Raw genomic sequence first — 22,637 nt, 5'->3', positions numbered from 1 at the left:
CTGCAGGGCGGGTGCGGCTAGGTGGCGGGCGTCTGGTTACTGGAAGACACAGGCAGCGTAGGCCTACCCTCCCCGCCGCCCCCGCCCCCAGGATGGGCTTGTCCATTTGTTTTCTCTGTCCCCTGGGAGATGGCCCAGGAGCTGCGAAGGACAGTGACCCTGTCTGATGGCTTCTTGGCCCGCGTCTCCTGCTGGCTCCTGGGCGATGCCGGGGTCTCTCCACTCCCCCCCGCCCCACAATCCCCTCCAGGGAGGCCAGGCAAACGGGCACTTGGCCAGACAGCCGCCCGCAGTGTGCGTCGCTGCTTTTCATCAGAAAAGGCGCCTGAGTCCCCTGCCAAAACCTGAGCCATTTTGCCCATTAATCAGGATTTCAGAATTCTCGGGGAGATCTTAGCAACTGCCTGGCACAAGCCCGACTCGATTTACCATCACCTGTCTGCCCTCGGAGCTGGCCCCGTTCACTGCCGCACCAGGGCCACCCCTGGCCCCGAGCCTCTGGGTTAGAATTAATGTTACTTTTATGCTAATTGACAGTGTTCCTTTTTTTTTTTAAAACTTGAAAGAGAAAAAGGAAGCCAACTGGTGTCCCAGATATCCCCAGATATTTCCAGGTTGAGGCCTGGAGAGGTGAGGCCACCCAGTCCATGTGCGTGGAGGCCTCCGGGAGCCCGGGGCTGGCCCAGCCGCCTCTTCCTGCACTGAGGGCTCCGCTTGGCTCCTTGCAAGGCCACCCTAGGGCTTCCCTGGTGTGACCGGGCCTCCTCCTTGTTCTGGGACTGTCCCCGAGGGCTGACTTCTGCACGCAGATCCCTGCCGCCCCCCACCTCCTCTCCTTTTCACTCAGGCAAGAGTGTGAGGGGCCGGCCCCGTGGGTTCTGGAAACGGTGGGAGCCACCCTCGCCCTTCTGGGGACGGATGCTCCGGGCGTGTTGGGTCCTCAGCTGAGGGGCTGCACACTCCATGCCCTCTATCTCCCAGCCCCTCAACCAGAGGCGGCTCTGGCTAGAAAGGCTGGCTAGACTGCCCTCCTCAGCGCCCCCCCCGCCCCCCCCCCACCATTCCCATCACCGCTGCTTGCCCTCTTAGGCCACCTTCTCAGGCCTCAGGGGTCTCTTCAGGTGCCCCCTCCCACCCCCACCCCCTTCTGGGAAACTGCACCTCCTCCGAGTATCCCTGGGAGGTCGCCCCTGGCCTCCCTCTGTGCCAAAAACCTCTGAGCGGGGCCTCTCTGAGACGTTCCTGGCGGGGAGGACCTCACTCAGCCTCCCGGATACCCGGGTAATTTGGAGAAGGGTTGCTGAATGCCACGCAGGTCAGCTGGAATTAACGCGCATTTCGTTGAGCGAACAGACTTGCCACCCACATCTTCCTCCACTGCTGGGCTGGGAGCTGTCCTGGAACTTTCAAGGGCACTGGAGAGGGAGGGAGGGGAGCAGGCAGGACCCCCTGCCCTACTTCTGGGGGTTCTGATCTTGCCCTCGTGGAGCCAGAGCTCCCTGGTTTGCTGGCAGAACTTCCGAGGGGGTGGTGGTGGGCGCTTGGTCGTGTGTGGTTAGTGGTCACAGCACTAGCTGTCCCCAGGGGCCCCCCGCTGTGCTAGCCCCGAAGCTCTGCAGGGTGGCCTTCATTGTCACTACTTTCAGCTGAAACAGGCCCAGGGGCAGAGAGGCCAAGCCTCAGATAAGCAGCTAGAAGGTGACTAAACCCGGGTCCCTTCTTCCCCTGACGATGGCTGTCTCCATGGTCAGTGATCCCAGGCCGGCCAGCTTGCAGGCATCGGGCGTGAATTTACCCCCGAGCAGAGCTGTGCAAGCTGTAGGCCAGCTCAGTCCCACCCACACCAGGTTCGACCCGTCTTCCTGAGCAGATTGGGGCTGGGGGGTTGGGGGTGGTCTCCGGTACATACAGGGAATGCTGGAATGTTCCACAGACCCCAGGGGCCAGGCTCTTCTGGGGGCTGGTGTCCAGGTGGGCCCTACTCCTTCCAGAGGCCCTCTGCCCCTGAGGATGGGGTGATGGTCTGAAGGGGACCCGTCGTCGCAGACTGCCAGCCGCGCCCGGAAGAGTCCAGCATTCACAGTTAGGCCTTGTCTTCCGAGGCCTCACTCCGCCCCAGGAGCAGCCTGGGAGGGACTCTGCTTTTAATTAGCCTAGTTTGGGAATGGCAGCTCTCAAGCCCTGGGAGGCGAATGCAGCCACCTCGCTTTTGGAACCTGCTGCCAGTGGACACAGTTGTAGCTACAGGAATGAAAACGAGGAAGAGAAAGGCCCATGGGCTTGCGTTTTTAATTGGCACCCCCCTTCACGGCCCCGCGCCTGCTCGCCAGCCCCTCCTGGGGCTGTTTGGGCGGCCTGGCCCGGCCTTCGAGTGATGGAGCCTTTCACAGCTTCAGACTGGTTTAAGTGGCCCCGTGTGGGTTCCTGCAGCCCTCGCTGAAAGAGCATGGCACGATCGCCACACTGATAAACCCTGGGAAATCGATCGGCCACCTGCAAGCAGTGAATAGCGATCACCAGCGGGAGCCCCGCAAGGCGGCCAGGCCGCCTATGGCCTCAGGGTCCTGCTGGAGAGAAAGGGTATTTCTAAAGCTGCAATTATTATTCCCCCCCCCCCGCCCCCGCTCCCCGAATCACTTGGAAGTTGCTCTTCTGTTTTGAGCTGGGAGAGCGGGGTGCTGGGTTCTGTGCTTCTCGAAGGCTTGACCACTGGTGGCTCCTCTCCCTCTCGACGAAGCACAGCTTTCTTTCTCATCAGCCATCAAGGAAGGGACTTTTTTGCTTGTGTTTTGTGTGTGTCCTTCTGTCGTTTTTCTTTCTCTGAGATCATCTCAAGCTAACAGTGAGGGGAAAAAAAAGGCATATGTGAGCGATTCCGCCTCGACAGGACCCACAATACCTTCAGGAATGTCCATTTTTCTTGCTTTCACAAAAACACTATGAGGTCTCCCTTCGAGGGGACAATGGTGGAGATTAAAGCGGCAGGCAGCGGGAGGGCAAAGGGGAAAGTAGAAAGGCAGCTGGGCCGCCGCTAGGGGACTTTGTGCTGCAGTTGAGGAGGTTTATTCTGGATCCCCCGCACCCTGCCGGGACAGTTTGGAGGGGAGGGGGCAGAATTCTTAGCTCTTATTTAGTTTTGCAGTGAGGCCCCTGTTTTAAGTGCAAAAGAGAAAGAAGGCCGCCCTGGTCCCAGGTTTTCTGTGAGCATACGTTGTGTGTGTCTGTGGGGCTGCTGATCTACAGAGCTTCGGGGCCCATGTCCTCTTGCAGGCTTGGTAACCACAGGGCATTGGCCTGGTGGCCGTCATGCAGTGGGGGAGGCCCCCGAGCCTCTGTTGGGCTGCCAGGGGGGCCCCCACCCCAGGCCAGTTCTCCTACAGAGAGGACGTGCCAGGCTTTAGGAGGTGGCATCTAGGGCCGTCTGGGCTCTGCCGGGCAGCCCTTCTGTCAAGGCAGAATCTTTTTGGCCCCTCCAGCCCCCCTCAAAGCTGGCCTGCTTTTGCCTCAATGGCCAGGAGTGGCGTTGGCATGAGGGGGGACCCGTCCCCATGTGTTCCCACATATGCAGTTCTGACTCTCACTCCTTCTCGTCTGGAGCACCCCTGGCCTGCTTGCCTGGCAGATTGTGAATGAGCCCGGGCAGGGTCAGTGTCCTCAAGATGGAGAAGAATGACCGCTCTGTGCCCTGAGCCCACCCAGCACCACCCCCGGCTGCAGCTGTCATGACCTACTGGTAGGGCCCCCCGAGCTCGTTTTCCTCCTGGTGTGCAGGGCGCTGTGTGTATGCACTTGAGCACGTTGCACACACGTGTGCAGCCTGCACATGCCTATGCCGTTTTGTCGAGAGAGCAGCCTGAGGCTCCCCATCACTGGGTGACCTCAGCAGGCTTCTCAGGCCTCAGTTTCTTCCTCTGTGGCCTGGGAGCCCTGACACTTGCCTGCTAGGGGTTCTGGCGAAACAAGGCAGGTGCCCAGGTCAGGGGTATATGTTATCAGCTGTCGTTTAGGTAATATGTATCCCAGGTGGCGCTCATGGTGAAGAATCCACCTGCCAATGCAGGAAACCAAGGAGATGCAGGTTCAATCCCTGGGTGGGGACGATCCCCTGGAGAAGGAAATGGCAACCCACTCCTGTATTCTTGCCTGGAAAATCCCATGGACAGAGGAGCCTGGTGGGCTACAGTCCATGGGGGTCTCAAAGAGTCAGACACACACTTTGCTAGTAAGACCCGCCCATCTGCTTGAAAGACAGAGGGTGGAGAAGGGGCCCTCTTCCTGGGTCCACAGGGCAGGGATTCAGCCTGCCGGTGGCCAGCCAGCCCCAGGGCTGCTTTTCTTTGAAGGCCCTGGGGACGTCTCCTGTGGGGATTTGAGAACTTCCTCTCCCAAGGCTCCCCTTTCTGAGAGAACTCAGGCTTCAGTTGATGACCCACAGCGTCTGGCAGCTCCTTTTGGCAGTAGCCACTTGCAGATGGAAAGTTAGGGACTTCCCCATGGGTTCTGCGCTTTTTCCAAGTCATCAGACACTTTTACAAGAGAGAAGTAGGCTCATTTCCTGACTTGTGCTCAGCCGGTGGTGATCTTAAGCTCGAGGCTGGGGCCCAGACCCGGAAGCTGAGGTCTCCTTTGCCCCTCTCTCCCATCTGGCTCTGGGCCTGGCCCCACGTGGGGTCAGCCTGGGCATACCCTCCCTCTCGCCCCTGGCGGGTACTTGGAGGGCACCTCACCTCCCATCGGGGCTCCCTCACAGCTCACCTCAGCTGTCTGGACCAGGACAGACGCAGAGAGGTTCGAGTCCCATTGACTCCGTGATCATCAGTCATTGTTGGCATTGTAGCAGCTTGGAGTGATTGCAAGATGGCAGAGCTGTGTGTGTCTGTGTGTGTGGTGTGCGCACACATGGACGTGCACGAATTTATATCTAAAGGGGAGAAGCGAGCGAGGGCCAAGCTGGGACCCTCGAAAGATGCCGGGTGCTGTGTGCATCCAGGCATCGTCTCGGCACTGACTGGTTCCCCCTGTTTCGTCCTCCTTGGTGCTGCCAGCACTTCCCCTGACGCGTCATTCATCACCCGGGGCTGACTCCAGGGAAGAGTAACATGCTCGCGGCCTTTGCCCCTCTCTCCCATCTGGCTCTGGGCCTGGCCCCACGTGGGGTCAGCCTGGGCATACCCTCCCTCTCCCCACTGGCGGGGGTGCTGCCCCGATGGCGTCTGCCCCGTGGAGACCCCAGTCCCTTTCCCGCTGTCTCCTTCCTGCACTCAGGCCTGTGGCCCCAGAGTCAGATGCCGGGGGTTCAGATCCTCCCCACTTGCTCCCTGGGTGGCCTTGGCAATTCCCGAGCCTCCAGGGACGATCGAACCCCCATCTGCACGTAGGGGTTCGTGCAGTGGGACAGCCCTGGGAAGCTCAGGGAACAGGCTTAGTGGACATTCGTCCTGCATCCATCAGAGGTTACACAGCTGCTCGGACATGAGAATGCACCCCCAGAGATGCCCTGACTCTGTTTCTGGGACAAGGCAGGATTCCAGGGACGACGGGTGGAATTTACGGTAGCTCAGCCTCATGGGTTGACTTTCTTTATGTGAAGGCACGTCTGGATTGGAGAGTGATTTAGGGCTGCTCCAAACCCTGCACATTCCTCGGGGGGCCATCCCGGAGCCCTCGTGGTCATAAGGGTCTTCGGCTGTCGTGGTTGGGAATCTTTACCAAGACTTGCCGGGGGTGCCTGTGGGGTAGAAATCGGGGTGGGTCTCCACTGCCGATTCAGGTATTTCTGGTGGCTGTGAGGTGCAGGGGTGACGGGTAAGGGTGCAGACAGAGCTGGGGCTGAACCTGGCCCAGCATGGGTCCCCTGGATCTCTCCACCTGTGCATGGAGGCGCTGGGCGAGCCGCCTCTTGGGGTTAGATGCTGAGACGATGGAGGGAGAGGTTCACCCTGTGGGGCCAGGGCGTTCCCCTCAGGTGTGTTCGCTTGGACATCTAGGGCTTCGAGATGCTTTGAAATGCCTGTGCTGAGTTTGCATGTCCCGTTCAACAATGAAACACTGATTAACAAAAGGGAAAAAACGGAAAAGAAAGAAAATAAGCCCGTGGGGAAATTCACAGTTGTATTGAGGTGTGTCCCTGGGAAAAGCAAAGAGACAGGGACCCGCCCTGGCCAGCCTTTCCCTAGCCTACGGTCTGGCCTCTAAGGGGGGAGTGTGTTCTGTGGGTTCACCGAGGCCCCGAGCTGGGTCTTCCGCACAGTTGGCGTTGGGCTCCCAAGGGGGTGAGACTGCAGCTCAGCCTGGGGCACTGGGCGGAGCTGGGACTCCAGGGCTCCTGGCCATGTGCTGGGCTCCCATCCTGGTGCCCAGGCCCCCCTGACACGCCGGCCCTGCCCTGCTGCAGTGACGGATATGACTGGAGAGACGTGGCTTACACGGGTGAGAGGACAGGCCATCCCAGGAAAAGTGCCTGGTGGGCAAGAGCCCATGGTGAGTCTTCCCGTGACCCTTCCTGTAACTAAGTGTCCTGTCTGCCTGTGAGACAAAACCCCCAGGACAGGTGGTCCTCTAGCGGGGCCTCCAGGGGCTCGGGAGCACCAGGGGCCCACACAGCGTCCCTGCCACTCAGCCTGGGCTCTGCGGGAAGGGGCGGCCGGGCCCACAGAGGCGGAATGTGCCCAGGAATGTCCTGCCGTGCCCGCCGCCAGCAGGCATGTCCATGGCCACCTGCCCTGTGCCGGGCACGCTGGGACATGCTGGCCGAGCCCCGCCGGCCACTGCCGGCCCTCGCCCCCGTGGGGCCCCGGTATCCAGGTCGGGCCAGCGTGGCCTCGCGTTTCCCAGCACGCCTGGGAGCTCTGCGCTCCCAGATCACTTCCAGGCTGGATGGAGGCGGGTGAACGGCTGTCCGTCTGCCACCCCTGCCCAAACCCTGGGGCCAGGGCCAGCCCTCTGCCCCACCCCTGTCCTGGTGCGCCTGGGCACCGCGAAGAGGTGTGGCAGGGGGGTCCTGCTGAGCCAGGCCCTGTGGTGATCTCACTTGAGCCCCGTAACTGCCCCACACGGGCAGCTGTATTTCTCCATTTTGCAAACTGGGAAGAGCAACTCAGGTTGCACAAGGAGGACCCCGGGGAATGGCAGTCATCGTGGCCGAGGTGGGAATCTGCTGCACGTGGGTGACCCTTCTGAGCCCTCCACTCAGCCTCCACCCTCGGTCCCTGGCAGGCATCAGGGACCCAGTGAGCAGACTTGTTCCCTGGCCTAGCACCCCCAGAATGCTGCCCGCCAGCCTGTGGGTGGGGGCAGGGTGGCTCCACTTGGGCTTTGGGGGGGTAGAGTGTGTTAGCTGGGAGATGAGGGGGGAGAGAGGTTTCTCCAGCAGAGTGATCCTGACTGAGGTGGGGGGCACCCCCCGGGAGAGCTTAGTGCATCCAGTTGGCCTAAATGGGCAGGGCAGGGACAGCCAGGTTCATGTAAGACCAACGCCGCCCTTGTTGTGGACATGGGCCAAGGACCTCCCCAGGACACGCCCGGTGTGCGACAGGCTGGAGCCAGGTGTCCACACCCCTCGGGGGCGTCCTGGACGCCACATAGCCTTTGGGGCTTGCCCGTCGTCTCCTGCCTTCTCCAGGCTGGCGCTGCACCCAGAGCCTGTGTTTAATGCCATGTGGGGCTCAGCATCCCTCATAGGCACGGTGCCTCCAGGGGTGGAGGGGAGCCGTTGCCCTTGAACCTTGACCTTAGACCTGGTCACACAGCAAGGGAGTGGGCCTTGTGGCTTGTGACCTGGCCAGCTCTGTGGCCCGTGAGGTGGCCCTCTGGGTTTGGCCAGGGAACCCCCACCTGATGCCGTTAGAAGCGAAAGCAATCAGACACTGTCTCCTGGCCTTCTGGGACCTCTTCCCAGCAGCCCTGCTGTGCCCGGCTCAGGGACGTGGGCAGGCCAGGGTGCCGAGTGGGTGGGCCAGTCAGCGGGGACAAACCCCCTCCCTGGGGGCCTGCAGCCACCCCATTCCCCGAGCCTGCCCTCGCAGCCTGTTGACATCCACGGGTGCTGAGTTCGCAGCAAATGAATGGTGGTGTCTGGGACCAGCCGGGGTCCTGGCTTCCTGGAGTTGAGGGGTGCTGGGACGACTGTAAGGTGGTCAGCGTAGGCTCTCCTGGCCTCAGGTTTGCCTGGAGTTCAGCCCGACGGTAGCAGGTTTGTTTGGATTTTCCAACATCTGGCCTCAGGAGATGGCCAAGGGAACAGACGGCAGACACAGGGCGTGCGTTTCGCTTTCCTCCGCGGCCCTCTGGCCTGGGCCCGTCAGCTGGGAGTCAGTGCTGCGCGGCTGTTGCCGTGAAGTCCAGCCTTCCTCCAGGGCCGTTGGTGTCAGTGCAGACACCGCCGGAGCCCGTGATGTGGGGTGGATCCTGCCTATGCAGGTGGCCTCTGCGCCCTGCTCGGACACTGACCTTCTTAAAGTCGGGGGCCAGGGGCCTGGAGCTGCAGAGCTTGGAAGGGGGGCGGAACCACACCAGAGAGGGTGGGAGTGTGAGCCCAGGGCATCCTCTAGGGGTCCTTCCAGCGGGAGGGGGGCGCTTGGTCCAGTCTGTAGAGGGCATGGGGGCGGCTCACTTCTGGAGTTTTCCACGCTGAGGCCTGTTGGAGCAGATAAACCGGCCAGTTGTGTTTCTGCAGGGTTTGCCTGCCTTTCTTTATGATTTATGTTTTATCGTTGAGGAGGAGATCTCAAAGAGCGCCTCCCCTCTCCCCCACCAAACAGAAAGGAAATCCAGCCGAATCGGACACTTTGAACTTAATCTGCGCTTCTCATCTCTTTGCCAGGTGTGGATACACGATGACAGGTGGCGGCAGGGCGGGGGGTTCCATGTTCACACGCTCCGCAGCTCCGGACCCCTGGCCCACACGTCCATCCTCGGCGTGTCTCCTAACCCTCCCTGGGGACCCAGGCTCTCGCGGATCCTGGGGGGCTGCTGCCCTCGGACCACTTCTGGTAGACAAGCAGCTTCTTTCCTGCCCTGGGCGGGGCCGGGCAGCTGCTCTGAATGGCTGGCACTGGCCCACTTGGACAAGGCTGGCACAGGCTAAGACATGGGCCTTGTCCAGGGAAAGCTGGGTTTGGGGCACAAAGCTGCCCCAGCCGCGGCCTGGGGTCACCCACAAAGCCAGGCAGTGTTCTCCCACAGAGCGAGAGGAGCCCCCCAGGCCAGCCCCCCTCTAGGCGGGCAGGGAGCCCTAGAAACCTCTAGAACAACGAGATATTTTCCAAGGGGTTCCCCCGGCCTGCGTCTGAGAGCACGCCTACCAGCCCCGGGCAAAGGCCCGCACGGCTGACTGCCCACGTGCAGATGGCTGGCACATGTGTGGGCCCTTTGCCACTCAAGGGGCGGCCTTCCTGATGTGTTCCCGCCTTGTGCTTGTGAGAGACTCAGATTTAATTTGGTGATTATTAAGTGTAGGAACCCTGTATGGGTTTTTTTTTTTTTTTTCCCGTCTGCACAAAGTACTGTTTTTTGGTAATGCATAAGCCTCATTCCTGCCAATAAGGGAGAAGGAAAGTCGAAAAGAACTTTGGTAGAAAAACATTAAAATGATTTAAGATGGAGATTGTTGCAGCCGTGGGGAGGGTCTTTTAAAAAAAAAAAAATCAGAGTGACCGTTTCAGTAAGATTTACTTTGGCCTGTGAGTCATCCTTTTTCTTCATTCCTAATTTAGAGTGTCCCTTCCTCTATAATATAAGCACGCACATATTTTATTTTTTGATGGTATTTTCACATGTTCAGAAATTAAAACAATACACAAGGGAAGTCTTGCTCCCATCCCCCGTGGCCTCAGGTTAACTCCTTGTTTGTTTCTTGTGATCTTTCCAGAATTCCTTTATGCAAGTACCAGCAAATAATAACGTTCTTGTTTCATTCTCCTTTCTTGTACGGAAGACAGCAGGCTAACATCTAGCCTTCTGCACCTCGCTGTCTTAAATCATAGACCCTGGAAGTGTTTCTGAGTCACAGCCCAGCTGTTGGCTGCCTTTTTCCAGCACAGGAGGGTCTGTTGTGTGACCCTGCCCCACTTTCTTTTTCCCAGACCCCGGCTGCGGACCCCCGGGGCCGCAAGCAGTCTTCTCAGCATTGCTTGGGCCCTTTCAGGCGTGTGCAGGTGTATCCTCTGTGGGCGCATCCCACATGCACACTCCTCATCCGGGAGCCTGTTGCCCAGGTGACGCCAAGGCGGCCACGCTCCCCAGGTGGTCCATTTCCCCACCGCGCCCCAACAGATCCTGCTCACACGTGGATTTTGCCAACCAGAGACGTGAAAAAGTGGTTTCTCCATGTCATTTTAGTTTGCATTTTTCTAGTCAGTCGAACATCTTATAGTTAAAGGTCACTCGTGTGTCCTCCACTGTATTCACGTGCCCTTAAAAGAAAATGGAGGTGTTGCTCTGTTTCTTGATGTACAGTAGTGTGTTATTCGCTTCAGTCATTTCTGACTCTTGGCAAGCCCATGGACTGTAACCCACCAGGCTCCTCTGTCCATGGGATTCTCTAGGCGGGAATACTGGAGTGGGTTGCCATTTCCTTCTCCAGGGATCGAACCTGGGTTTCCTGCATTGCAGGCAGATTCTTTACCATCTGAGCCATCAGGGAAGCCCCAGTTGTCCATTAGAGTTTGGTTTTTCATGTGCTGCTGCTGCTGCTGCTAAGTCGCTTCAGTCGTGTCTGACTCTGTGCGACCCCATAGGCAGACAGCCCACCAGGCTCCCCCATCCCTGAGATTCTCCAGGCAAGAACACTGGAGTGGGTTGCCATTTCCTTCTCCAATGCATGAAAGTGAAAAGTGAAAGTGAAGTCGTTCAGTCGTGTCCTATTCTCAGCGACCCCATGGACTGCAGCCCCCCAGGCTCCTCCGTCCATGGGATTTTCCAGGCAAGAGTACTGGAGTGGGGTGCCATCGCCTTCTCCATTTGCATGTGCTGTGAACTGCAAATGTTTGTTTCTGATTTGTTCTTTGTCTTTTGACGTTCTTTAACAGCTTTATTGGGATATAATTCACATTATTCAGTTCACCCATTTAAAGCAAACGATCTTGGTCGTTTTTTGTGTGCTCACAGAACTGTGCAGCCCTCACCACAGTCAGTGTTAGAACAGCTTCCTCACTCCCCGCAAAGAAGCCTCACACCCACTGGCAGTCGCTGTTCACCCTCAGCCACCCACTAATCTGCTTTCTGGTCTTCCTGGATCTGCCTGTTCTGGGTCTTTCATATAAATGGGATCATACAATAACGCGCCTCTCGTTGACCGGCTTCTTTCCCTGAGCAACGTGGTGACTTCAAAGTTGGTCCCTGCTGCAGCGTGTGTCTGTGCTTTGTTCCTTTTTATAGCCAAAAAATACTCCTACCACATTTTATTTATCCAGCTGCTAATTGATGGGACATTGGGGCGGTTTCCTCTTTTTGGATATTATGAATAACACCGCTGTGAACATTGATGTGCGCGTTTTTGTACGGGCATATGTTTTCATTTCTCTTGGCTATATACCTGGGGTGCAATTGCTGTGTCCTGTAACTCTGTGTTTTAACATTTTGAGAAGCTGCCAGTCTCTGTTCCAAAGCGAGTACACAATCTTACATTCCCACCAGCGCTTTTGGCTTCTTTTGACATGTATACTTTTTAAATCAAATTTATTATTTCTTTTATGGCTCCAAAGTTTGGATTTTAGAAAGGCCTTTCTATCCCAAGACTATAAAAGAATTCTCCTGTATTTCCTTTTAGTGTTTTTATGGTTTTATATTGCAATATTAGGTCTATGTGGAGTTCATCCTGTATATAGTCTGAATATGGAGCCAACCTTTTTTCTCTTTTTTAATATGTCTACCCATTGGTCTCAATACCCACTATTGAAAATCCCATCTTTTCCTCTCTGCTTTGAGAGTCCATCTTTAGGACATGCTAACCTGGGGCTATTTCAGAACATTCTCTATTTCATGAGTCTCTGTGTGTCCTCACGTAGTAATATACTCGTAATTATTGAGGCTCTGCAGTATGCTTTAGCATCTGGTAGGACTAGTCTCAGGGTTTTCCTGGTAGCTCAGCTGGTAAAGAATCCACCTGCAATGCAGCAGAGGCCTTGGTTGAATCCCTGGGTCAGCAAGATCCCCCGGAGAAGGGAATGGCAGCCCACTCCAGGATTCTGGCCTGGAGAATCCCATGGACAGAGAAGCCTGGCGGGCTACAGTCCATGGGGTCGCAAAGAGTGGGGACACCACTGAGCAGCTAAGCATGGCACAGGATTAGGCTCTCCTAATGCTTCTTCACAGAAGCTTCCTGCTCATTCTCACCCATTTATTTTTCAGTTAAAAACTTCGAGAATCTGCTTACTCTGAGATTGGAGACGGGGGTTGAGGACTGCTGTGACGTTGCAGGTTGAGATTGTGTTAGATTTATGAAATAACTTGGGGAGAATTCACACCTTTTTGAGGTCGAGTCTTCCTGTCCACAAGACAGGATGGTCTATTTGTTCAAGTCCACTGTTAGGTTCTGTGAAGTTTTCTTCCTATTTCTCTTGCCAATTCTTGCATTTTTATTCCTAGGGATTCATATTTATTCTCACATTTTTATTCCTAGGGATTTTTACCTTTTGTGTAACTGGCAGGTCTTCTTCCAGAATTCTGAAAGCAAGTTTTGGTTAAAAAGGGCAGTGGGTTTGACCATCTGTATTATAGATTCTGTTCCCAAAGCCGAGCCCCCTGACCCCTTGGCCATGCAGTGCTGTCCACAGAGAGCCACGCTCCCCTCCCTCAGCCTGAACACAGCGTGGTGGACGGAGGAGGGACGGGGGAGATCAAGGTTTGCCAAGTGCCTCCTTGGCTTCCTATGTGGTCTCAGTGTAATTACCCCTCCAGACAGTTCTGTGACTGTTGTCCTCTGTGCCATCTGGGGCACATCTCTTCGCTTCTCCCAGCTTCAGTCCACCTAATCTGCAGGTGGGGCTGCTAGGCTGATTGGTAATCTGCTCATTTTCCCAGAAAGCCTCGCCTTTCTCTGGAAGCCACTATCGGAACTGGTGGGACTGCTGCTGCTGCTGCTGCTAAGTCGCGTCAGTTGTGTCCGACTCTGTGCGACCCCATAGACAGCAGCCCACCAGGCTCCCCTGTCCCTGGGACTCTCCAGGCAAGAACACTGGAGTGGGTTGCCATTTCCTTCTCCAATGCATGAAAGTGAAAAGTGAAAGTGAAGTCGCTCAGTCGTGTCCGACCCCCAGCGACCCCATGGACTGCAGCCCCCCAGGCTCCTCCGTCCATGGGATTTTCCAGGCAAGAGTACTGGAGTGGGGTGCCATTGCCTTCTCCGACTGGTGAGACTGGTCTCGCTTAATTGTTGTTCACTGCAGCTTCCTGATTATTCTCACCTGTTTTGATTTTCCATTTAAAAACTTGAGAACCAGCCTCTCTTGAGATGAGAGGGGGCAGACATGGAGCTCCTGGAGCGGGGCTGAGCCGCCCCCAGCGCTCCACACTCCAGTCGCCCTGTGTGTTGGTGTGGCCACAGGGGGCACCCAGCAGCTGCAGACAACCCGGGGGCCCACCATCTCCTCTGGGCTTTGGCCCCACCTTCCGTGCCCCCGCGTCCCGGGTGGAGGCCGCCCCTGGAGTCCCCACGCGTCCCCGCCGCACATTGGCCTCGGCCCCCCCGCCAGTGTCCTGTGTGCTTTGGAAAGATCTCTTGACTTTTGTCAGGCGAAGAATCCTCTCCACGCCAAGCTGAGAGCAAGGTGGTTTCACAAGTCCTGTCCTGAGTGTGTGCTGGCCAGAACACACACCGCAGAAACAGAATGTTTCATTTCCCAGTTGTGAGCTGCTTGGCATCAGCATCTGCACCTCTGTGCGCAGGCAGGCCATCTGCCCCCCGACCCCCACCTCAGGGACCTGGTGTAGAAATGGCCTTTACCACAGTGTGGCGCAAGCGTGGGGGTGCTCCTGTGTGGGCTCCAGACCCTATAGGGCCGGCCACTGCTCAGAGGACACGACCTCTGGTTTGCGCAGACGCACAAGCTGAGCTCCTGGGGGCTAACCCCATGGGGTCCTTCCTTCCTATCCCACTAGGCTGCACTCGCACCTTCCATGACCTGGCCCCCAAGCCAGGTGGTGGGGTGCGGATTAGGGCCATGGGGGCCCAGCAGGGCCCACCAGGCTCAGCCTGGCTCTTGCAGGGACAACACAGACTGGGCTCTAGCGGACGAAGAGGAGCCTGCAGGGCTTGGGTGCTCAGGAGATGTTTTGTGACCTCCGCAGAGGGGAGCCCAGGAAATGACCCAGGAAGGCAGGGCTTCCCAGTAACTGCACCCTCACAGATAGTCCCTGCCCGCCTCCAACTGCCTGATTCTAGAGCCCGTGGTCTGGGAAGAACTTTTGAGTGTCCAGGGCTGAATCCACGGTGCTCCCTGGGGCCTCCCTCTCTGGGCTGCATGGCTGGCGTATTCCCGAGGGCAGGGGAGCAGTCTGGGCTCGAGAAGGCTGCCTCTCGTGGGGGTCCCATAGGTGAGCATGACAGGGACAGACTGGGCCCGATTTGCAGGAAGTGGTGCTGGGCTCTACGTCCTGAGCCTGGAGATGAGATGCTGGGAGTGAGGGGCCGGCTGCGCCCACCACCCTCGGCCACCTCCAGCCAGACCTACCACCTGACCCGTCGTTGAGCTCCTGGGCTTCCTGTAAGTGACAGTCCAGCCTTCATGCAAAATTCAGATTTACCAAAGATGGATTAAAGATAGGCCCCAAGTAAGCCAGTGTCTTTTTTTTTTTTCTCTTATCTGAGATAATTAAAAAAAAACAAAAACAGAAAACAGCACCACCCCAGGAAACCGCATGCCTCACCGCCGCCTTGGGTGTCGCTACGCCAGCCTCCAGCATCAACGAGACCTAGAACATTTCTAGGCCGCTAGCCATCCTCACGGCCTGGTGTTTTCCCAACACTTGGAGATTCTGCTCTGGAGAAGGCGTCTGTTTGGGGAGGAAATGCCCGGACTCTGCCAGCGCCCGAGCCCAGCAGCTCCAGCAGAGGGGCCCCCGAAGCTCCAGGAACCCTGGCCGGGCAGGGACCTGGTCTGGCCAAACTGACCGGCTGGTCGGGCTTCTGGGGATGCCCGTTTTCGAGGCGTTTCCCCCAAAATCAGTCACACAAAGCGATCTAGGAAATTAGATGACCAGGAGACACTGGCATCAGGAAAAAGCAAACGTGCCAGGCTGGAAGGCCGGTGCGGAAGAGGGAAGTCAGGCACTGTCACCTTGCTGTCTGAGCAGGGGGAAGGGCCCGTGTGCCTTGGGGGACCCAGGTCCCATCCCAGCACATCACAGAGGATGTTTCACCCTGGCCCAGGGGTGAGGACGCAGGCTGACCCGAGGACAGGGCCCCTCCCCGTGGCTGCTCCTCCCCGGCACTCCTGACCCATGGACCTCACGGGCCGCTTTCGCGCATTCCTGTTGGGAAGGAACAGTGTTGCGGGTGAGCCGTGGAGAGCAGAGTGCTTTCACCTCTCGTCTGAGGTTGGTTCCATGGAAGCAGGGCTGGAGCACAGAATCTTGTCCCGGAGATCCTGCGGCTCCTGGGAGGAACCTGTAGGAAGTGCAGGAAGCGGCCAGGCCGGCCCCAGCCCAACCCCGAGGAGCACCGTCTTCTGAAGAGCACCTGGGGTTGGACTACCCACTCCCCCCAGCCCGGGGCTGCTCTGGGACCCGCATCAGCCCGTCACTGGCCGGGGGGCTGCCTCGAGAGGATGGGCCCCCGGGGGCTGTGGCAGCCATCACATCGGCACTAGGGAGCGGGCTTCCATAGTCGGGGGGACGCCAGGAGGCCCTCTTCGCATCCCTTTTCTGGTAGGATCCTTGTGATGGCCCAGCGGTCAGGCCGTCAAGGACTGTTCCATTTCTGAAGCAAACAAGGTGACTCCAGCCTTGGGTCCGGGTTCTCTGACCCCATCTGCTGCTCCTCCCTGGGCCCACATGTACCGTACTCTTGAGGCCTTCCCAGTTCCAGGGGTTCAAGGGCAGGTTGGGGCCCGGAAAACAGCCGGTCCTGCTCAGGGCACTGTCTGCTTCAGGCCGCGGCGCCCCCGCGGCCCACCTTGCCCTTGGGCCTGCGCTGCTGCAGGCTGGCACAGGGAGCCCCGCCCCTGGGGACAGGATGGAGCTCACGGCCTGAGGCTAGGCAGGGCAGGGGGCGGGAGGCATCCGCAGGGAGACGGGGCTGAGTCTGTTGAGTTTGGGTGTGTCTCCCAAGGCGGGGTTTGGTTTTCAGCTGGTAGCTCAAGGTGGAGTTTCCTTGAGCTGGTGAGCTATGAGCTCTTCGCCCTTTGGCATGGTGGGCACTTGGGGCTGGGTATGGCTGCAAGTGCCTCAGCGTGCTCTCCCCAACCCAGATCTGGTGGGCCTCTGCCTGAAGTGAGGGCTGCCTGGACTTCCCAGGGGGATACCAGCAAAGATCCGCACAGGAGAAGGGGGCCCTTGCTCCTGACTGCAGAACCTTTGGGAGACCGGCTGGGTGTGTGGGCTGCAAAACGGTTTGATAGACCCTGCAATACAGCAGATCTGATGGAAGCAGCTGGACTTTCAGGGCCCTACTCCAGAGTCACTCCAGACTCTCGGACTGGGGTGCTGACGAGTGTCTCCAGCCTCTAGCCTGAGGCCACATGGATGGTCCTCTCTGAGTTCTGTTACCTGGGCAGGCCTGTGCCCAAGTAGGCGGCCCAGCCCTGGGGCTAGGGCTGGGCTTCAAGAGAACAGAGCTTGGCGTAAGGGGACTGTCTGTCCCCGAGCAACCACTTCACGCTGGAATGATGTGTTCACACGGTGCTTTGAACTTGTCCTCAGCTTTGCCGCTTTCCCCAGAGGGGCGCCCAGGCCTCCGGCAGGCCCGTGTAACATTCTTCCGTGGGTACTGAGATCTCAGGGAGTGTGAGCTGCCAGGAGAGGCGGGGTGGGACCCGGCCCCCAGAGCCTGGCAGGCGCAGCGCCACGCCCTGGATGTTGGCATAGGATGGGCTCTGCTGGCTTGGAACCTGGGCGGGACACACAACTGCCCCATTGTGACAGCCACATTCCTCCCCGGCAGGTGGGCCATGCCACCGGCTGGGACGCTCGGCAGAGGGGTCTTAGTTTTCACCGTGGCTGCAACAGCTGAGTTTTGAGTCAACAGTGTTTTCAAGGTGACACTGGCTTTGTGGCCAAGGAGGAGGTGCCTTTGAGGACTTTCAGAGGGTGAGGTCAGGGGCATCCCAGGGTTTGCTGTGACAACAGTCACCAACCAAACCTTGCAGCTTCTTGTCCTGCCTCAAAGCAGAAAGGACTCAGTTATTCCAGACAGCCAGAACAGGGGCGGGGGAGGGAGGGTGGTGCCCTCGGCCTACCCCTTGTTGGTTGGGGGGGGACATGGCCCAGAGGTTGGAGGGTCTTGTCTGAAGTCGTCAGGCCTGTGTGCGGCAGAACCTAGGACTGTAACAGCAGTCTCTCTAACCTCAGTCCTCTCCCGGGCACACTCGAGGCAGAAGCCACATCTCAGAAAGGCCCCAGCAAACCGGGGTCCCCAGCACCTTGCTGCTGGCGTGGCCGCTGCGTAACATGATTCGTGCCCAGACGCACCGTCACAGCTGCTGTGAAGGCAGGCACTCGCTGCCCCCCCCCTCCAACCCCACACCTTCGTCAGCACCTGGGGTCAGGCTGCTTGGCAGGCAGGACACTCGGGAGGAGTTCCGGAAGACCCCATTCTCATGGTACAGCTCCCAGGAAGCAGGGAGGCCCACTGAGGTCCTGCACACAGAGGGGAGCATCGTGGCCATTCCCCCAGGGCTGCGAGCCCCAGGATCTCAGCCTCACCTGTGGCCCATTCGCAGCACACCGGGCTCACACTGGACACCACTGTCTGCAACTGGACTCACACGGCCACTCACCACCACTCCTTCCACTCGGCCGCATCGATGGGGCGAGAGACCGTCTGGCCATGCTGGGGTTTAGATCGGGCTCCCCAGGGCCTCCCTCCTAGGCCTCCCTGCTGAGTCTGGGGTTTGATGCCCCTGCCTGGGCTGGGCCGTCTTTCCTCCCTTCTGTCCCCCACCCAGTTCTCCTCTTGTCCTGGCTCAGGTCTAGGCCCGTCCAGAGGGTGGCCGGGAGGCGGAGAGGCCTCAGGGGCCTCCCAGCTGGGGCTTCTCCTCACCCAGGTTTGTGTTCTGACCCTGGGGACATGAAGGATCTCGGGGGCCATTTTGCACGAGGAGCTGTCTCCCAGCAGCAGAGCAAACGTGCCCAGTGAAGACTTAGGCCCTCCACGCCCCAAGGCTGGCTCCTGCTGGGGTCAGGGCCAGCATCGCAGGTCTGATGGGGAGCCTGGCTCTTCTCTCCTCAATCCCCCCAGCACCCCCTGACCCCCAGCCTGCCTTCCTCAGGTAATCAAAAGATTCCAGGACAAGCAGGCCCACGAGAATGGGTTCCTCCACGGCACAGGCAGGAACAAGGAGAGTGCACGTGGCAGGCCCCGCCACCTCCCTCCAGAAAGAGCACCTTTTCTGTCCCATTTGCCCAGTCAGCTTCAACAGCTTGTTCGCGTGACAGCCATTGGTTGTCTTTATTTCAAGTGAAAGTGTAGCTCAGTCGTGTCCGACTCTTTGCTACCCCGTGGACTGTAGCCTACCAGGCTCCTTCCTCCATGGGATTCTCCAGGCAAGAATACTGGAGTGGGTTGCTATTTCCTTCTCCAGGGGATCTTCCCGACCCAGGGATCGAACCCAGGTCTCCCGCGTTGCGGGCAGACGCTTTAACCTCTGCGCCACCAGGGAAGCAGCAACACACAGACGCTGCCGTCTGCGAACGGACCAGGGCCCTCGGGGACGAGCAGGCGGTGCTCCCCGCATTCCCACCTCCCAAAGCCCGGTTCCCCCGCCGCTGCTGCCTCCGATGCACCTCGCTTTCTGTCTCGTCCCTGGGAAGGGGCTGGGCTGCCTCTGGTCATGTCCGGGCTTCGCGCTCAGCCGTGAAAGCAGGCGTGTAGCTGGACCCACTTGTGCACAGTACTGGCTGCCCCCTCTTGTGAGTGTGTGGGGTCGCGTCCAAGATGTGGCTGCCACCGGCAGGCCCTAGGCTGCCTCCTCTGGGCCGCCACACGCACAGAGGCAGGGCTTGGCGGGTGCGGAGCTCTTGGCTCTTGCTGGGGCCTCAGATGGCCCTGAGGGACGGGTAGGGACCTCCTCTCACAGAGGAGGCTGCCGAGGCCTAAGCGTGGCTGGGGGCGGGGGGGGGTCTGCCCGCGGGCCCCCAGCTGTGAGCCCGGCCCCGCCCCCAGCGGGGCTGAGACACCCACCACCCGAGGGCCTGGGAGTCCAGGGCCCCGTGTGGAACCATGCACCACGTGAACGTCAGCCCCACCCCCCGGCCATGTTCCGTCCCCACTGCAGCGAGAGGGTGGCGTGCCCCCCCCCGCGTCCCCTCTGCGCGCCAGTGCAGCCTGGCGGCATCTCCCTCTACGTCAGTGGGCCCACTCCTGCCATGTTCTTCCAACGGCTCAAGAGCCTCCCTCGGCCCGAAAAGACATGCTTTACGGAACCAGCATCACAGGGAATGACGCTGGGTCACTCCCTTCTTTCCACTGCAACGGTGTGATGAGGCACATTTGTGTCGCTGCATCCAAACTGTTTTCTTGCAACAAAAATCCTAGAGGTGAACCTGCCACTCGGGGTTTGCAGGAAGGCTTGCATGAAGGCCTCTGAGCCTGCCCCACACCCTCCCTACTGCACCACCACCACCCCCAGTCCCCCCAGAACTGGATGTTAGGCAGTTTGTGCTCTTTGCCCGTTTGTAGACAAATAACTGCATTTTGAGACGTCCCTGGTGGCTCAGACGGTAAAGCGTTTGCCTACAGTGCAGGAGACCTGGGTTCAATCCCTAGGTCGGGGAGATCCCCTGAGGAAGCCGATGGCACCCTACTCCAGTACTCTTGCCTGGAGAGTCCCATGGGGGAGGAGCCTGGTGGGCTGCAGCGCATGGGGCCGCAGAGAGTCGGGCACGGCCGAGCAGCTTCAGTCTCTCACTCAGCTACGTTTTGTGTCTCTTGATTAACACGGTGTTCACTGACCAGGGGCAGTTCTTCATGAGCTAACCAACAGCCCCTCTGTCCTTGCCCATGTTGGGGGAGGGTGTTCCATCGCCTGGTGGGTCCACCACCAGGTAGCCCCCCAGGGGTCTTGGCCGGGCTGGGTGGGTCATTCAGTCCTTGGATTCCACGGGACTGTGACCCTTTGTGACCTGTGTCTGTCTTCCCCACAGAACTGTCAGACCTTCAGCAGTCTCAGCTGCCTGAACACGGGGACGGAGGACCGGAGCGCCCACAGCCCCTTCGCTGTGCACACTGGCACCACCAGGTCCTGGGCCGCCCTGTTCTCAGCCCCCAGCACAGGGGGCAGGACGCCCGCTGGGACCCCGGTCCCCGAGCCTCTGCCCTCCTCCCTGGATGACCCACTGGCCTGCCGGGAGGAGCCGTGCTGCGAGGAGCCAGGCACAGCCTGGCGGGACCGCGGGGCCCGCAGCAGCCCCTGCTCCCTGGATGGCGAGCTGGACATCGAGCAGATAGAGAACAACTGAGGGGCCGCGGGCCCTGGCCAGGGGTGGGGGGTGGGATAGTGCATTCGAATTGAGGGGCCTCCTCCTGCCTACCCCCCCAGGTGCGGCGGCAGGCCCTCCTGGGAGCCCCACCCCTGGGCCTGATCCGAGCTTCCTGGGAGGCGGGCATCAGGGCCCAGGAGCGAGCCCACCGCCTCCCCAAGATGCTGTCCCGCCCGCGGGGGTCTGGGCTGCCCCCCACTCCCCGCCCTGCAGTACAGCATCTCAGCCTTTCACCAGCATGGCAGCCATGGTCCACAGAACCGGGGGGGCCGGGATGGAAGCTTCTCGGTCTCGGGCTCTTGCCCCCTTTCACTTGCGGCACATCGATGGGCACAGCACCCCAGCCTTGCCTGCTGGGCAGTCTCTCGGCGTCTGCACAGGGCTGTGGTTTCCACCCCCAACTGGGGTTTCCGCCTGAGGTCCGCACGCTGGCGTCACAGGCCTGCTCGCCCTCCTGCTCTCAGGTTTGGGTCGGGGGGGCCAGCCCTGCAGCGCCCTCCTCCCCTCGAGTGTGTATTCCGTGCCTTCTCTCCCAGGTCTCCCGCTCAGGCTCGGGAAGGCAGGGGAGGCTTCCTCGGTCAGTCAACACCAGAACCGTTCGGCCTTAATTCTGGGTGTGGGCGATGGAGCCCTGTGTGCCAGGTGGACTCCTGGGGTCCAGGGAACACCTCGGGGTTGGGGGGGTTGCTTGTTAGAGGCCTGTCCAGTTGGTAGACATCTGGTGGCTCCATTGGCCGAGAAGGCGGAGGCGTGAGCCCCTCCCATGGTGTGGAGGTCCCAGCCCCGGGCTCTTTGCTGCTCCGGGGCTGGGGGCTGAAGTCGGCAGGGTCGGCAGCTGGCAGCCGCTGTCCACGACTGCCCTGCCACTGAGCAATGAGCTCAGTAGACACGGGCGAATGGAGAGACATCCCCAGAGGAGGGCGGCCTTTTGAAAACGTCTTCAGGGACAAGGGCCCTGTGCAGGTGCGCAGACCCAGGCCCTGGGCATGTTCCAGGGCTAGAGGGTGCCTGCCGGCCATTCTGGGCCTGGCCACCTACCAAGCACAGCCTCGTTGGTTGGGGGGATTTGGGGGGGTGCCACCTCCCTGCTACTGCCCCAACCGCAAGTACAGAGTGGGGTGCCCACACGCCCTTCCTGGCTCCCGGTGCCCCAGCAGAGACCGCCCCCCCCCCGGTCCACAAGGAGCCCCGACCCCTTGAGGCTTCTCTCCCAGACCACTCCTCCCCAGCCCCACTTTGCAGACATGCCCCACGGGGCTCTGGTTCCCCTGGAATCCAGCTTTCAGCACTCGGCATCTTCTGCAGACAACAGCAGTGAGGGTCAGCTTATGAGCAAAGTGGCTCCTTTTCCCACAAGGCTCAGTCCATCCACGTGTCCCCTGCAGTGCGCTGCCGCGCGACAGAGGCACTCCAGGGATCCCTTTGGTCCCACTCACCTTCTGCTGACGGCAGAGCCCTCGGTGCTTGCAGGGGCTGAGGGCACATGGTTCTTTCTCTTTCCGCTGGAGAGAGACCAGGTTTGAGAAAATGTGACTTAAACCTTTACTTTTGGACATTCGAAGTGTGATGGCTCAAGTTCTCATTTAGAGTTGGCTCTTTTTAAAAATCAGCTGTTTAAGATGCTTGCAGAAAACCCCAACTCCATGACCCGCCACCCCGCCCCCCGAGATGGTGTCAGAAGCCGCAGGTTATAGAGCATCGCGGGCGTTTAGGCACTGGACAGGTCCCGCCAAAGGGCACAGCTCCCCTGGGAAGCCAGACCAGGCAGCTCGTTGTCTTTGAGCTAATCCATGGGACCCCGGGGCGTCCAGCAGCAGGTGGGTGGACAGGAGAGGACGTTCTGGCGCCTCCTAGCCTCAGGGAGCCTGGGTGGGAGGCATGGTACCTGACCCACACCGAGAGTGGCCACAGCGGGCACGCACCCCAGACAGCAGTCCTTCCCCTGGACGCCCTTCCTCCGGGCCAGGAAGGGAGGCACGCAGTGGTGGGTGTCACAGGGCTGT

The 22,637-nt window shown here is 59.4% G+C and overlaps 1 protein-coding gene across 1 annotated transcript in view; it reads left to right on the top strand.

Annotated features, from left to right (window-relative positions):
• FAM53B (family with sequence similarity 53 member B) overlaps positions 1-20,613 on the top strand; it is a 76,701-nt gene extending 56,088 nt beyond the window's left edge. Inside the window, exon 4 of the mRNA XM_068961759.1 lies at positions 20,299-20,613. Coding sequence (XP_068817860.1) covers positions 20,299-20,613 — 315 coding nt within the window. The remainder of the gene's footprint in view (positions 1-20,298) is intronic.
• The last annotated feature ends 2,024 nt before the right edge of the window (positions 20,614-22,637 follow it).

The sequence above is a fragment of the Capricornis sumatraensis genome, chromosome 23, assembly GCF_032405125.1.
Source record: "Capricornis sumatraensis isolate serow.1 chromosome 23, serow.2, whole genome shotgun sequence".
NCBI classification, from domain to species: domain Eukaryota; kingdom Metazoa; phylum Chordata; class Mammalia; order Artiodactyla; family Bovidae; genus Capricornis; species Capricornis sumatraensis.
Note: the sequence above shows the minus strand (reverse complement) of the source record. Positions and strands in the feature narration are given on the sequence as shown.